Here is a 15684-nt window from a genome sequence, read left to right on the forward strand (position 1 = left end):
AAACAACAGCTCAACCTTCCCATATCGTATCCGTTAACAACTTAGACTTCAGATCAAGTTTTCATCCCACAAGTTTAGGTCTAGAGCAAGCTTTAAATTATAACAGTTATATCTAAACTTGAGAGAGAACTTAAAATGTGCAAATTAGGCAGAGCAACTATTTATCATATCCATGCTTGAGTTTTATTTAGATACAGATTAGCATAGCCACTTTATTTATTTATTAAACACACTAAGCAAAAGACATATATATAAGCATAAAATCTTTATTTGGTTTTCCCATAGTTTATGTATATTTTAATATTCTAAAATAATATAAGTATAAAGATAGATAGAAATACTTATCGAGATAAATGGGGGTGCTCTCCCCCAAGCTGAATTTTGACGTAATTTCTTTTGATGTAGCTAGCAGGTGGCAGAGGTGTATTTGAAAGTCAGCAGCATTCTGACAGCGATTAGAATGTCCTCCGTCTACTAGTCTTCTTGATTCTTAAATTCTGTGGAGCTCAAATAGACAACATAGCTTGTGGAACTGATTAAGTGTTAGCATAAATATCTAGCCTTTATCATGTTGAGACTCCTTAATAATTGTTACTCCCTGTTTTTATATTTTTGTTTTTATAAAGCAGAAAAAATATTTATTTTATTTTTATGCCACCACAGTGAATGTACTTATGGGTTTTGTGTCACTCGTCTACTCACATGGGGCTTACTGTTTTTCACATTTTTATTTTCTTTTTAGGATAGCACGAACATAATTAACTAAGTAAACTATTTGAAATAATTGAAAGGGAAAGGGTAACTACCAAGTTTACCTCTTGGCAGGGCGTTCGGTGTTTTTAAGTCCTCCGAACGGGACTCTCCAATTTCTTAATCGTCCTGAGGTTCGTTGGGTGGCGAAGTCGGTACTTCCGGTAGCGCCTCCTCTTCATGTATAGTTATCTTCATTTTCCATACCTGACTCGGTGCTTCAATCTCCTCTGGATTGTTTAAACTCTACGTCTTCTAACCTTACAACTTCTCCTTCATAGTCTGCCCATCCGTCCTTGATGATCTGCCTCCTCTGGTTGCGGTTGCGTCTCTTTCTGACCTGCTTAGATTCTTCAATGATATAGTTAGGGTCAGTAAAATAACGGCGTACCTTCTCTGAGGGGAAGCGCATATGGACTTCTCCGGTTCCAATGTAGATAATTGCTTTAACGGTGCTGAGGAACGGTCTTCCAAGGATGATGGGTGGATCATACTCATCTTCTCCCATGTCAACAACTTGAAAGTCTGTGTAGACAAAGTGATCGTCTATTTTGACTGGGACATCAGATACTATTCCTTTGACTTCTCGAAATGTCTGATCTGCCATCTGGAGCTGAATGTATGTTGGTCTTAGTGGCATGGTTCCGAACAAGAGCCGATAGGTGACTGCGGCCATTATGTTGACGCCTGATCCGGTGTCGTAAATTGTCTTGTAGAAGTTGTATCCATTTATGGTGCAGTAAATGCTTGGCATTCCTGGGTCGTCCTTCTTGGTCAAAAACGGTGACTTAAGTTGGTGATCTTGGCCTCCATGGACTACAGTGACCATCTTAGCTGACTCGGTCCACACTTGCTTGTTCCTGTTCCTCCTGTTGGTCCTCTTCCTTGATTCACGTCTGGATTGATCTTGAATTTGTGTAGTCTTGCTCTTGAAGAAAAATGTCTCCTTCTCCCCTTTGACGTAGAAACTGATCTTGGCAGCACTAGCGTAGATGATAGCTCCTGTGGTGTTCAAAAATGGCCTCCCTAGAATGATAGGTGCTCTCTCATCATTTCCGGTCTCTGCCACTACGAAGTCTGCTGGGGCATATAAGGTACCAACTCGGACATAAAGGTTCCTCAATATTCCTTTTGGAAAAGTTATCGTCTGATCTGCAAACTGCAAACACATGGTTGTTTCTAATAAAGGATATATGTAAAGAATTTTTCATAGAGTACCCTGGGTATATTGTTGACACTGGAGCCAAAGTCACAGAGTGCTTCTGGGAAGTCCACCATGCCGATGGAGATCGGGATGACGGGGCGTCCTGGATCGCCTCTCTTGACCGGCACGCGGTCAGCAGAAAATTCAGTGACGGGGTTACTCCAATTACCTGCATCAAACACGTCTACAAGATTTGCAGATTCTAATCCTTCCGGTTGTGATGGTATACCGGGGTTAGTAGTAGGAACAGCAGCAGCTATTTGATTTAACTGAGATTTAATCATTTTATTAAAGCTAATTTGATTCTTGATGGCAGTAGAAAAATTATCCATTCTATTATTTATATTTTCTAGCATTTTATCATTAGATGCCAATTTCTTAGATAGATTATCCATTAGCTTTCCTTGATTAGACACTAACTCTCTCAAAGGTGGAAAATTATTATTATTGTTGTAAGAATTGTTACCTTGATAATTACCTGAGTAGTTAGGCCTCTGTTGATTCCAACCTTGATTTTGTTGAGGACGGTTGTAGTAGTTGTTGTTGTTATTGTTGATGTAGTTCACATCCTCAAGTATCTCAGGGCAGTGGTTGCCTGAGTGTCCAGTGTCTCCACACTCCTCACAAGTCATGTGAGAGTCGTAGATGTGCATAACTTCTTTCTTATCTCCAGCTCTATCATCGAGCTTCTTCATGAGCAGGTCTAGCTTTGCAGACAGCATGTCTACCTCCTTCAGCTGATGCATACCTCCACCTCTCTTGCGTGTCTGGGTCCTCTCTTCATTCCAGCTTTGGTTGGACGCTATCTTCTCCACAAGAGCTGTGGCTTGTGGTATAGTAAGTGATAAGAATGCTCCTCCAGCTGCAGCATCCATGGTCTCTCGGGCACTGTTGCTGAGCCCATGATAGAACGTCTGCATCAATAGCCAACTCTCCATTCCATGATGGGGACATTCTAGGATGTAGTCTTGAAAGCGTTCCCATGCTTCTGGAACAGATTCATCATTTTGTTGCTGAAAACTTGTAATCTTCCCACGGAGAGTATTGGTCTTGCCCATGGGAAAGAACTTAGCCAGGAAGTTTGTTGAGCAGAGTGCCCACGTAGTATTCTTCTCCTTTGTAGCGTAGAACCACTGCTTCGCTCTTCCTAACAGTGAGAATGGGAAGAGGCGAAGTAGTATAGCGTCTTTGGAAACTCCTGCTATGGTGAATGTGTTGCAAATCTCCAGAAAGTGTTGTAAATGAGCACTAGCATCTTCGTGTGCCTTCCCACAGAACTGGTTGGATTGCACCATGTTGATAAGTCCAGGCTTGAGCTCAAAGTTGCCATCGATCTCTGCAGCAGGTCCAGTGCGGATGTTGTCCGTAGTGGGAGCTGAGAACTCGCGGATTGATTTGTTCGCCATGGCTTCGAACTCTGAAGACAAGTTCTGGTGATCTTCTTGATTGGATGAAGCTTCTTCGTGAAGTGTTGATGATTTCTTTAGCTTGGCTCTCGTCTTCTTGAATAATGCTTCAAGATTGTCAACAAAATTTCCTAGAAGATGTCTTCTATTATACATTCCCCTGCATAAGATAAAATAGAAAAATATCGGGGTAAAACTGTATGAGAGAGTAGATAAGCTCAATCATATTAGTGATGCGAATGATAACTCAAAATATTTTATTCCATTCCTGATTGGTAATCAACCTTCCCCGGCAACGGCGCCAAAAATGCTTGTTGGGTATTCTTAACATCATTACCAAAAGTAGACTAAGTTCTCTAAATCTAGCAACGGTGCCAAAAATGCCAAACCTATCCCTCACACCACTTAAGCCAAGTTGTCATCCCCAGCATGACATGAGAGACGCGGTATTGAAATCTGCAATTGCTCTTCTAAATAAATAATAAATGAGATCTGCAAGCGCACAGATAAATACCGATGTAGCATTTTAACCGGGAACTATTCCAGGTATCGTTATTTATATTTTTACCACTGGGAAGGGATTAGCAATCATCAATATTGATTACAGAATAGAATATGAGATTGAGCATCTATCATTGCATGTATAATTGAGAACATTATATCTAACTCTTCATTCAGGGATAAGTGTCACATAAAGGATATATGAAATAATAATAGTGACAAGGATAACTAATCTGATCTAGCCACATAATAAATATGATAAGCACCTCAATTAGATACTCTAGAAAGTCATTAGCATGGTATTAGAACGAACTACAAGAATATTCCCTAAGTTATTCTCAACTATATAGTCTAGCATATCATAGTTAGTGCAAGCATACTTAGCAATCATTGCGAGACAAGACTACGCCCATGCATAGTGATATTAGCAAGGAATATGAGAAACATAGCAATCACTCCCCTGTAATAATGTTGCTCTGCCGGCCCAATACACGAGAGGGGGACTATATAAGAATCAATGAAGCTGTCACTATCACGAACCACCCCACAATCTGGCATATTGGGTACAATCGCAGATAAATACGGTATAAGCACCACGCCTACACAATATCTATCATTTACCCATGGATCCGATGGATAAACGCTATACGATCCTAAGCATGTATATAGATCGAATCTAACTAAGCCAAGTACATAACTATGATAAACTAAGAACAATATAATCTTGAATATAAGCAAGTAGAGCAAAGTCATAAGCAATATATTGAAATAGAACAAAGTCATATTCATAATATTGAAGAACAAAGATAATTAGAAAGCAATTAGAAGCACAATTAGAGAATTACCAAGAATCCTCCTGACAGATCCGGAAACCAATCGAAGATTGACTCCTTCTAGTTCTAATCCTATGTAGCTATGCTAATCTAGATATCTAATTGATGTGGTGGCTCTAATCTTGATCAGAGGCTTCTTCTCCCTTGATGGAACAATGAATTAGGGTTGAGAGGCTCTCTCCTCCAGGGGCCAGGGGGTCTGGTTTTATAGTCCCTTCAAGTGAATATGGGCCCTTGGATCAAACCGACATAGATTGTATGGTTTAGATTCATCCTTTAGGTCGGTGGAGATCTCCCGCGAAGCAGAGTCCTGATTGGACTCCAACAGGGGGCGGGCGCCCTGTCTCTGGCCCCGTTTCGCCTCCGCTTCGGTCTCGTGGCTTCTGGAGTCTTCTAGATGTAAGATAATTGCGCAGCACGTTAATACCTTTACGTAATCCTGTCATGTGGGCCTTTCTTCCATATTTCCTGATAACCCCCTGCAGAAATAGACAAACACCAAAACTCGTGGAATTCTGTCAGATAAAACCCTAAGTCTAGATCTTGATTTCATTTGGATCCTTTTCTTTATTTATTTGATAATTAAATTTGATACTTAAGGACCGTCAACACTAGCTTGGCTACAAATGCTCTATTTGAAATAGTAACCCGGCGTTTGTCAAAAGAGGAACAGCAGACGGGGTAGTACCTTTTTTGGTTTAGCCCTTACTCTTTTTTCCTTTTTTGATTGTTTTTTGTGTTTTGTGGTGCATTTTAATATTTTTGTTTTTACTTTGATTATATCTCCCTTCTCTTTGCTTCTATGCCAACACAGGAAAATAATCGCAGACATTGGTCGTCACTATGTTACTGAATCTGTTTTTAGAGAGGCTTTTCGTCGAAGGAACAGAGTAGGCACATTTGTGATGAATGTGTTTTGTGAAGCATTGAATTTGGACTACTCAGCAAACCCAGATTTGAAGCCATCCAAGTTTTTCTTTACAAGCAACATTGTTGTAAGATCATATCCTTTTATTTCAATTTTGTCTATTGATCTCGAACGTATTTTAGTTCAATCAGCATGTAGCATGTTATTTTTCATATCTTTTTCCCTTGTTTTATATTTTCAATCTTACAGAACAAACTTCTCATATTAAACTTGACAGGACAAACTTAATACAGAGAAGTTTGAGGCTATACCATGTACTTTTTATCTGTCCAATCCGTCAATTGGCTTTTCGATGAAAGCATTCGACATGGTTAGTCAAGTGATCATGTTTTCATTTTTTATCTTACTCATCATAGTCTAGTTCAACATATTTTAAAAATAAACCTCAGGTCATGATACCCGTGTGCGAAAATGAACATTGGTGGTTGATAGTCGTTAACCTCAGGGACCATCGTTTTGATGTTCTGAACTCTATGAAAATGGATGTTAGCATCTCAAAGATAACACATCAGATAGTGAGTTATTCTTTTTTATATTCATTTCATTTATAATTTTTCAAGTATAGTTCAAATCATTTCTATCTTTTGACTATTAAAAGTCTTCTCATTGAACTCTTTTTTTTAAAAAAAATCTTCTCTCAGTGTGACAATTTCAGGAAGGTATACCATGGCTTGTTTGGCAAGCCCAATATCAATGTCGAGGAGAGTTTTCCTCTTGATGTACAGCCAGCACCACTACAGAAAAAGAAAAACAAGTATGTGCACACATTGTTTTGTATGTTTTCTGTTTTTATTTTCTCATGTTTTTTTTCTTTTTCCTCAAACTTGCAAGAGAGCTGTGTACCATTGTATTAGTAGAAGGAAAGAGCCATACAGAGACCCATCACACACACAGTCACATCTGCATAGACAAAAAGGACTTAATTACTAGAAAACAGAGAAAAGTGAGAACCTGAACCACCAAAACCAAAGGAATTACAGACACATCATCTATATGTGCTACGGAGTTGAGACCACTCATGTTCCAAATTAAGATATGTTATTGTCCCATTCAGAAATATAGCAATACATGACCTGACTCAAATAGTTAAAGCAAGCACTCTATTTTTGTGATAGCAGCATAATCGTCTTCTATAGTTGCCCATCCAAAGAGGGGGGCAGCCAGAAGCCCTAGTGTACTTAGGATGTACATAGTTGGTAGTACAGTAGATTATAGCTTTCAATACTTAGACTATAAAGTTTTATGACAAAAGTATAATTGAAATTAGCTAATGTAAACTTTTTTTCACTACTTCGGTGCATGAAGTTCTTTTTTAATTTTACTAGGTAAATGCCCGTGCGTTGCAACGGGACACAAAAATTTCAACACCATCACAAAGAACACTTATTTAGCACAACAACATGCAAGCTTTACAGTGCAGAAAATAAGAGATATGCATGACCTGAGCAATGTTGTCCCTTTTGTTTCAAGAGAAACCCATGAGATACCAACTTTATTTCATTACACCTATCATATCTGGTAGCTGAGCAGTGTCTCCTTTAAAAAAATAAGTTGAACGGAGACAAAGCGAGGTGTTGCTGACTTTGTCTAGTGTGTCTGGTTTCCAGCACTGACCTTTTTTTCCTCTCTTTTTTTTGTTTTTTTAACAGCTTTGACTGTGGTATCTATGTTATGAAGTTCATGCAGCTCTGGGATGGCAGGAAATTGTATGGTCTATCCAAGGTTTGTATTTGTTCCTTTTTTCTTTTAAAATTTTATGTAATGTAGAATATAACTGACAAGTGCATCTTTTATTAATACAAAGTTTATAATAGCATAGTTCAAAGTCTTTTATTAATTATGAGTGTAAAGTTTATGTACCAAGCAGTATAAAGTTTATAATGTGATAGGTTATAGTTTCCTGAACCTCAGTACACAGATTTGTGTTGCCATAATTCAAAGTTTTTTAGAAATTTTCAAAGTGTAAAGTTTTGAAGCTAACAATATAAAGTTATATAACTCTACCTTCCCTTCATCATAAGGAGAGCCATACACAGAGATTAATCTCCAAGTGAAGTTATCTAGACAATTCCTAACAGTAGCTGCAACACTATACTTCCCCAACTGCCAAGCCAAAACATCAAACTTCCTCTCATTAAACCAAACCAAAATACTCCCCGCAGTACCCTCAGCAGGAAGGTACTTCCAATTAAAATCTCTATGAACATAATTAAGAAAAGAATCCTGAAAGTTATTTTTCTTTGTTTCTTGAAAACCAACAAAATCAGTGATGCATTGCAACCGGCCTTCTTTATTAAGGCCTCTAACATTCCATAAAGCTCCTATCATTTTTCAACACTATCATCCATATTCATGCTTTTAGAAGCAATTTTTACCCAAGATTTGTCTCCTAAATCCCTAGGGTCCTTTAAAGACACCTTATCACTAATATTCAAAGGAGGATATTCTTCAAAATTCAGCACACTATCTAAACTGGCAAGAAGAGTAACCTCAGGGTTCTCTATCTCAAAAACAGATCTATCTGCTAGTTCTTTTGACTTCAGAGCCTCAATTTTCTCAAGCTCTATATTGGTATTAGTACCTAGCAAAATGTTCACAGTTTGTGCCATCTTAAGTAAGTTGGAAGTGCTTTCAAAAGCAAAAGAGGATATCTGATTTTTACCTTTTTCTAGATACTTGACATTCTTCAGGTCTTGTGGTTGCTTTCTCTAGCATAGTCGTCCCGTCATCCGGAACTGTTCTAGCACTTGGTGCACGAAGAGTTGGCCCCCACTTGGTCCTCCTTTTCAGATTCTTGTTGAACAGCTGGTCTTCCATTATGAGTGCTTCCTTATCCACTTCTTCCATATTGATCATGTTCTCAACCTCCTCCATATTTTCAGCATCATTAGGATCAACATCTTCTGAATCTTCCAGATCCATTTTCCTCAATAGCGATGAGCACTCAGTAGCCGAATCCTGTTTTGCCATTTTTCTAAATTCCTCCCATTTAGACTGGTAAGATTCTTCATTCAGACAGAGGTTCCTGAGAAGTAACTGGTGTCTTGCACTGAAAAACCACAGATCCACCCTCAAGAGTGTTCTGAGCTTTGCTTACAATAGGTAAATTCCCATCAGCCCCAGGGATAAACTCCTTCAAAGAAGTCAACCCCATACTTGAGTCCACAACCATAGTATCATCATTAATGTCCTTACTGCAACTAGATTTAATTATGCCTTCCAGTTTCTGAGAAGGTATCACCTCAGATGGAACAAACATCATTGTTTCCATTAGTGATTCCTGATTCACCTCATCATACTAAGGCCACCGTCTTGTACCCATAGCTCTTTTGTTTATTGATTTTTGGGGTCTGTTCTTTTCCTTCATCAGCTGGTTTGTTGATTTTCGTGACATCCTCATCAGATTCTAAGTCATCAGCTTCATCATCATTGTCTAGATTGTCTCCATCCCCATCATCATCATCATTCCCTTTTCCATTCAGAATTTTGTTGTCAGCGTCCTTCTCAACTAACAGCTCCACCACATATAACTTCATTCCCATCTCATAAAGCCTCTCTCTTGGAATCTTCTTCCAATCTTTGCATGGTACCTTAACTCTGACTACCTCATAGAAGGTTTTGAAGACTGTGGACCAATCCACATCTGTTAGCAAACCAAACCCAGATGCAATTTGAGCAAACACTTTCCAGTGACAGTACTTTGGTGGAATGCCTCTCATCTCCACCCACACCTCCTCCAACTCACTATGTGGTTCCAGATCTCCAATCCATTCAAGAACTTCAACTTGAACCCCTTCCTTTCTAAGATTAAAAGATGGGTAATTCTTGATGTCACTAACCCTCTTGTTAGGTGGGTACCTGACTAAGAATCTCCCAGATTCTAATTCCCTTCTCTGCCAGGCCAGTCCTTACTATAAATTTCAGACAATTCCACCTCCAATTCAGCAAGAGAGATTTGACCTGTCTTCACTGTAACTACACCACAATTTGTAAGATTAAGCCATTGAGTTGATTCAACATTGGGCACCTCAAGGTGATAAAATTCAATTTTGTGTCCTTTATTACGCAAGTATAAAGTTTCTAATAGCATAGTTTCAAATTCTTTTTTATTAATTCTCAAATGTAAAGTTTTTGAACCCAGCATTATAAATATATAATGCAATAGGCCAGAGTTTTTATAACCTCAGTACAAAGTTGTCATAATTCAAAGTTTCTAAAAATTTGTAATTGTGAAGTTTTTTGAAGCTAACAGTATAAAGTTTAGATTGTGATAGCTCAAAGTTTATTTCAAGCTATAAGTATAAAGTTTGTAATGTGCTTGTTCAAACTTTATAAATTCTGAGCTTAAAGTTTTGTACATAGCATTACAAAGGTTTTATGTGATAGTTTATAAATTTGTAGTTTAAAGTTTTCCTTTTTATTTTTTTTTTCATTGTATGTGCAACATAGCTAACAATTGCATATATGACTTTTTTCCCCACAAAATATAATGGTATTCATTGTTTAATTTTGAAGGATATGTTGGCATACCGCAAGGAGATTGCAAATTACATTCTGAGGCATCCAAAAAATTCAAGAACAAAAAGTACATAGAGCTAGGTACCAGCAATCATAAAAAAATTAAAAAGCAAAACCAAAAATAAATTAGTGTGGCTTGTCCTTTTTTTTAAAAGAAGTCTTTTTTTCCTTACTTTTCTCTTTCTGACTTAAACTGAAGTATTTCGCTCTAGACATTTATCTTTGTAATGAGTCTCAGACCTACATATATGTGTTCTAAAATAGCATTCCCACTCTCACTTGCCGTGCCTAAACATGCAAATGGTGCGGCTGCGGACAGCCCGTCCCGCTTCCGCACGCGCTGCGCTTCCTCCAATGCGGGCGTGCGCGGCGGCCTGTTTTCCACTGTGTTAAGCTTGCGGTGGCCCGTGCACCTGCCATCATGCTCGTGCAGCTCCTGTCCCCGGCTGCCCAGTGCTCGTCGTTGCCTTCATTAGCTTCTGGTGGCATCCACGGCGAGACACGAGCAGGTAGCTAGGCCTATCAAAGAACAGGTACGGAATTGGTGCTCATGCACTGTCTGTGCCACCCATGGAGTCTAAGTTGCGCCGTGGAGAGAGGAGAGTTCTTGGAAGCCGTAGCCGATTTGTCGCAGGCTGATAGCGCAAAAGCAGAGAGCATGCCCATTATAGCTGCATAATTAATGCATATTAATTAGCTGCATTAAACCCGCTTCGGATATATGGGTTGCAGCACATGCTAACATAGGCTTGCGGCACACGCAGCCCGGTGGGCTTGTGGTGTGCCCGTCGCCATTTGCAAGTATATAGTCGTGCCATTATTCGCAATTCTGAAAGTTCGGTGGTCAAGTGCCTAAATTTTATTATTACAGACGTGCGCTATAAAAGCACGTCTGTCAATGAACGAGTGTCTGTAAAATACTGCTTATTTCAGACATGTGTTCCAGAGAAACGTATGTACGAAATCTACCGACGCTCGTAACATACAGGCGTCTGTGTTTAGAATTATTACAGACGTGTCTTTACGGCAGTTGTATTCTCAGTCGTCCGAGTGACTTACTACCAAGTGTGTGTCAAAGCACGTCTCTAGTAAGATACGACAGACGTGTTTTGATAACGTGTCTGTAGGATGACGTCCATATTTGCTCAGTTTTTACATAATTTGGCCCCATCCGGAGAGTATGGGGAGGACATGGGGAAGAAACACGCAGTTTGAAGAAGAAAGAGAAGGTCAATAGTCTTTTTATTCATTTGGTCTATCATGTGAAGTTGGTTTGCCAAATAGGATAAAAAAAAGTAGCTCAGCTTCGTTGCGAGACAACTGCTCATGAAGCTAAAAAACCAAAAAAAAGTATTTTGCTAGTAAAGCTAAGCTGTGCTTTATAAACGGGTCTAATTTTCCAAAATGTCCACGAGAAAGCAAATACGTACCGAGTCAACAATCGCAGCCTGCTGCTACAGGCTACATGAACGTATTCAATTGGCGGCAAATGGTCGTACGTCCAGCAGCATTGCATCCTCTTTATGCATGGAACCTTGATTTGACTTTTTGATAAGGTATTTTTAGAAATTCTAGGGCCGAGCCTCAGTCTTTTAACCATTGCCAAAAGATAGTATAGCGTTTACAGCACAGTAGAAGGGAAACCACCGGTTCCCGATACAGCACACCCAGCCAAAGGCTCTGATCCAAAAGGAAACAAACCCAGGAAACTAAGCAACCAGTGTATAACTGTTATTGATAAACCTAGACAACCCACTGCTAAAACAGGCGTGTAGTCCTTTTCTAATGGGTCCATATCTTGGTAGCTTTATTTATTGTGATCGATCATGCTCGGATAGGGGACAAATGGCTTCTACTTGCTGGTTAATTGACCTTAGTTTTCAACTTGTGTGCACCGGCCCCTGACCCACACGTATGCAAACCCAAACTGATAGTACTTGCTTGATTGTCAATGCCCGGCTCCATTGGGATAGTAATCAAGTCGAAAACGAGACGTGCGAGCTCTGCTCAATCCAATCGCAGAGCCGCTAACAGCTAACTGTACGACTTGGACATGTTCACTTATTGAGTGTTGAAACTTTTTGGCCGGATCAACGATAGGTGATGATGCGTGATACGTCCATGCACGATGCATCATATACCTTGCTTTATGCCTCTATAAATAGCACGCTAGGGCAGTGCCATCTCCTCATCCCATGTGAGTTTAGCAGTTCATCAGCGCGAGAGGTTTAACTAGAAATGGCGGTCAAGTTTTTAGTTCTTCTCAGTGTTGTTCTGGCCTCTCTCATTGTCTTCCAGGAAGTGGCATATGCTAGAGAGCTTACCGAGGCCAACGGTTTGTACCTATCTCTCTCGATCGGTCTCTCATGTGTGTATGAATTACATAAACACTTCTAAAGCATAGGATAATAGCACACGCTAATCAGTCGGACATGCACACTAAAAGCTAACTTACGTTTTGAATTTTTGTGAAAGGAAATTTGAAGTATGAGGCACACACTAGCTTGTTAGGTGATTGTATAGTGACAATAGCTTCTTCTTGCATACAGAGACTGAGGGGAAGAACGTTAAACAAGGAGGAGCACCTGAACTAAAGGATGAGAAGTGGGGAGGTGGATACAATGGTGGATATGGACATGGCGGTGGCTATGGTGGTGGGTATGGACAACCTAGCTATGGTGGTGGATATGGGCAACCTGGTTATGGTGGTGGCTACGGATCTGGATATGGTGGAGGATACCACCATGGCCATGGTGGAGGGTATGGGCCTGGATACGGTGGGGGTTATGGACCCGGATATGGTGGAGGTTACGGATATGGACACGGTGGCCCTGGATACGGATATGGTGGTGGGTATGGCGGAGGATACGGTGGTGGTTATGGTGGAGGATATGGTAGTGGTGGCGGGTACGGAGGAGGTGGGGGCTATGGAGGCGGATATGGTGGTGGCCACGGTGGCCGGAACTAAGAAGCACTACTACATAAGTTTCTCTATGTCCAACAACAATAAGTGCTGATGATACATTTGAATGTTGCATGGTGGTTTCGTGATGCAAATCATGTCTATATGGTATAAAACATGGTACATGGACTGTTCTATATGTTGCACGAAATATTGTATTAGTACAAGAACTTTGTATGCAGCTATTACCATGTATTGTAGTGTGCATGTATCTGGCTTTTGGAATATGTACCTCATCATTTATGGACTTTTATATTCCTATAAATAAAATAAAATAAAGTATCATGTATAATATTGTGTCATCACAGAATGATGTAGATGAGTTCATGGTTCATCTATTCCTATGTTTTTATTTCCTTTTCTTTTGCACTACGTACTTGCAGTTCCGCTCCTTGTGAAAAATAATTAAACTGGTGTCTGGCTACATTTGCAATTGATCCACTTCAAAAACATCTCAAGACAAGTGATAGTCGTTGAGCATGCCAAATAAAATGCAAAACTATTATTTAATATTTGTGTTGATAATGTTGTGTTTTAATTACTAGTGCTAAGTTTCATTGTTGCAGATTCACACATGGATACTCAAGATTTTCACTGGACCCAAAAGTTTGAGACCAAATGATAAGGAAAGTAAGATAACTACACTACTATAGAATATGCAATTACAACTAAACTATCATAGACGAGTATGATGGAGCCAGCCATTATTATGCTTCATTGCTGGGTGAAAGTGCATCTAGACATTTCATGAGTTTTGGTGACTTGATTGATAACATGATTAAAGAACTAACATGTGTGTTAAGTGTTGATCAAACTATTGTTATTATCAAACACATTTGTGATACACTCTGTTGTGTATACTATATCATTATGAGTCAAGGATCAATTTGAATGGCAAACATGCACGATATGTGACTAATTGTGGCAACAATACAAGACAAAAGTGCATGAAGGCTCTAAAAGGATTGCATATATGTACACACACAACTAGTTTTCTACATACATTTTTATCTCGTATGTGTGATATGTTGACCTAAATTATTTTAGTGTAGGGATATTCTTGAAGCGCAATTCTTGTCATTGTAACTAGAAAAGGGGTAACAAGAGACAAAAACACACTAAAAGGAGTAGATAGCTAGAGGAAAATGCAATGCCTCATGCTTGGAGGAAAAAATAATAAGTTCTAGCTATAGTGGTAGAAGCAACTATTTTGTTAAGGTAGTATATATGCTCTCTTTCACGAGACATGGACCTCTCATAGGTTTTCGGCTTTGTACATACTATATTGACCCACTGTACAAGCCTAACGTGGTCCTTCTAACTCCTAGGATTCCAATTTGATGGGGATAGATAAGATGTCACTTGGACCGAAATTTCATTAGCATACATACAATACAAGTCCCTTGTATTCAGTCACATGGTATTTCTTGCTAAGAACTAAACAGAAATGTTGTAAGAGAATAGGATTCAGTATAGCAAGATCAGTCATGAAGAGACAAGATTGGTAAAATGGACCAATGTTGCATCTTGTGGTTCCTTCTCTTTTTTCTTGAAAGTTAGGGCCTCCATTCAAAGATGAATAACATGAGAAATAGGAAAGAAAGCTAGGAAGAATTTTGTTTGAAGGTTTTTTCCCACTCTCCATGTACACTCCTGTCAAAGAGAATGGGAATAATATCCATTTGAAGGTATCTCATGTCATGCCTTGAATATGAATACATTAACATAATTGTTCGAAGTCATGGATTCTCATCTTCATTCCTAGAAAAAGATTTTTCCTAAACCATCACTATGAAACAAGGAGAAAACACATAGTGAACAACCAAAATGGCTTTAGACGAACAAGGTGGCTCCAGACTAGCGGCCTTTGGAGCATCAAATCAATAGAGAGGTGTTTGGTCCATGATATGAAAGATAAATAAAATAAAAGACAAATGGACAACTCGATTCTAAGTTAAGAACAACTGTTGTTCCCTGGCAATGGCACCAGAAAGCTTATTGACACCAAAAGTGACACACAAAATAAACCGCAAGCACATGGCTCAGGTAGCTTTCACTCGTGAGTATTCCAAAGTATCAATTTTCATGAGGACGTGAAGTGAGCTTAACAAAAAACTAAGTTCGTCCCAGGATGACATGACGGTAAATGATAGTTGGGTAGACAGGATCTTTATGGTTATGAAACTAGATAGGTAAGGTAGATGCAAAGGTTGTTCACTTTGGGTCACTAAACCATTTAGCAATAGAAAGGGTTGAGAAAGGTGCTAACCTGTCTAGCAAAAGAAGACCTACATTTTAAGAACTTGCCCGAATGTGGTGAAATATAGAGATCAAATAGGAGCCATAGGGCTCTCACGACCTATTGACTACCACACAAAAAACCATGGGCAAGCCATAGACACATGTAAGCATATAGCTTAGACACCACGTCTACCTAACCCAGATCTTGATGAATTTGATTAGAGTACTGGCTAAAGGCCAGTGAACCAATGAACAACATAAGTAAATATTTTACAAAAACCAAGGATCAATTACCATAAAAGACCCCAGATGTTTACTGACAAATAAGACTACAACTGCCA

At 39.2% G+C, this 15684-nt stretch overlaps 1 protein-coding gene across 1 annotated transcript; it reads left to right on the plus strand.

Moving 5' to 3' along the window:
* Positions 12327–13391, plus strand: LOC8078248 (keratin-associated protein 21-1). Its single transcript, XM_002436906.2, has 2 exons — positions 12327–12475; positions 12690–13391. The coding sequence occupies exons 1-2, from the start codon at positions 12379–12381 to the stop codon at positions 13106–13108; spliced, it is 516 nt and encodes a 171-aa protein (XP_002436951.1). The 5' UTR covers positions 12327–12378; the 3' UTR covers positions 13109–13391.

The sequence above is a fragment of the Sorghum bicolor genome, chromosome 10 (assembly GCF_000003195.3).
Source record: "Sorghum bicolor cultivar BTx623 chromosome 10, Sorghum_bicolor_NCBIv3, whole genome shotgun sequence".
Lineage (NCBI taxonomy): Eukaryota > Viridiplantae > Streptophyta > Magnoliopsida > Poales > Poaceae > Sorghum > Sorghum bicolor.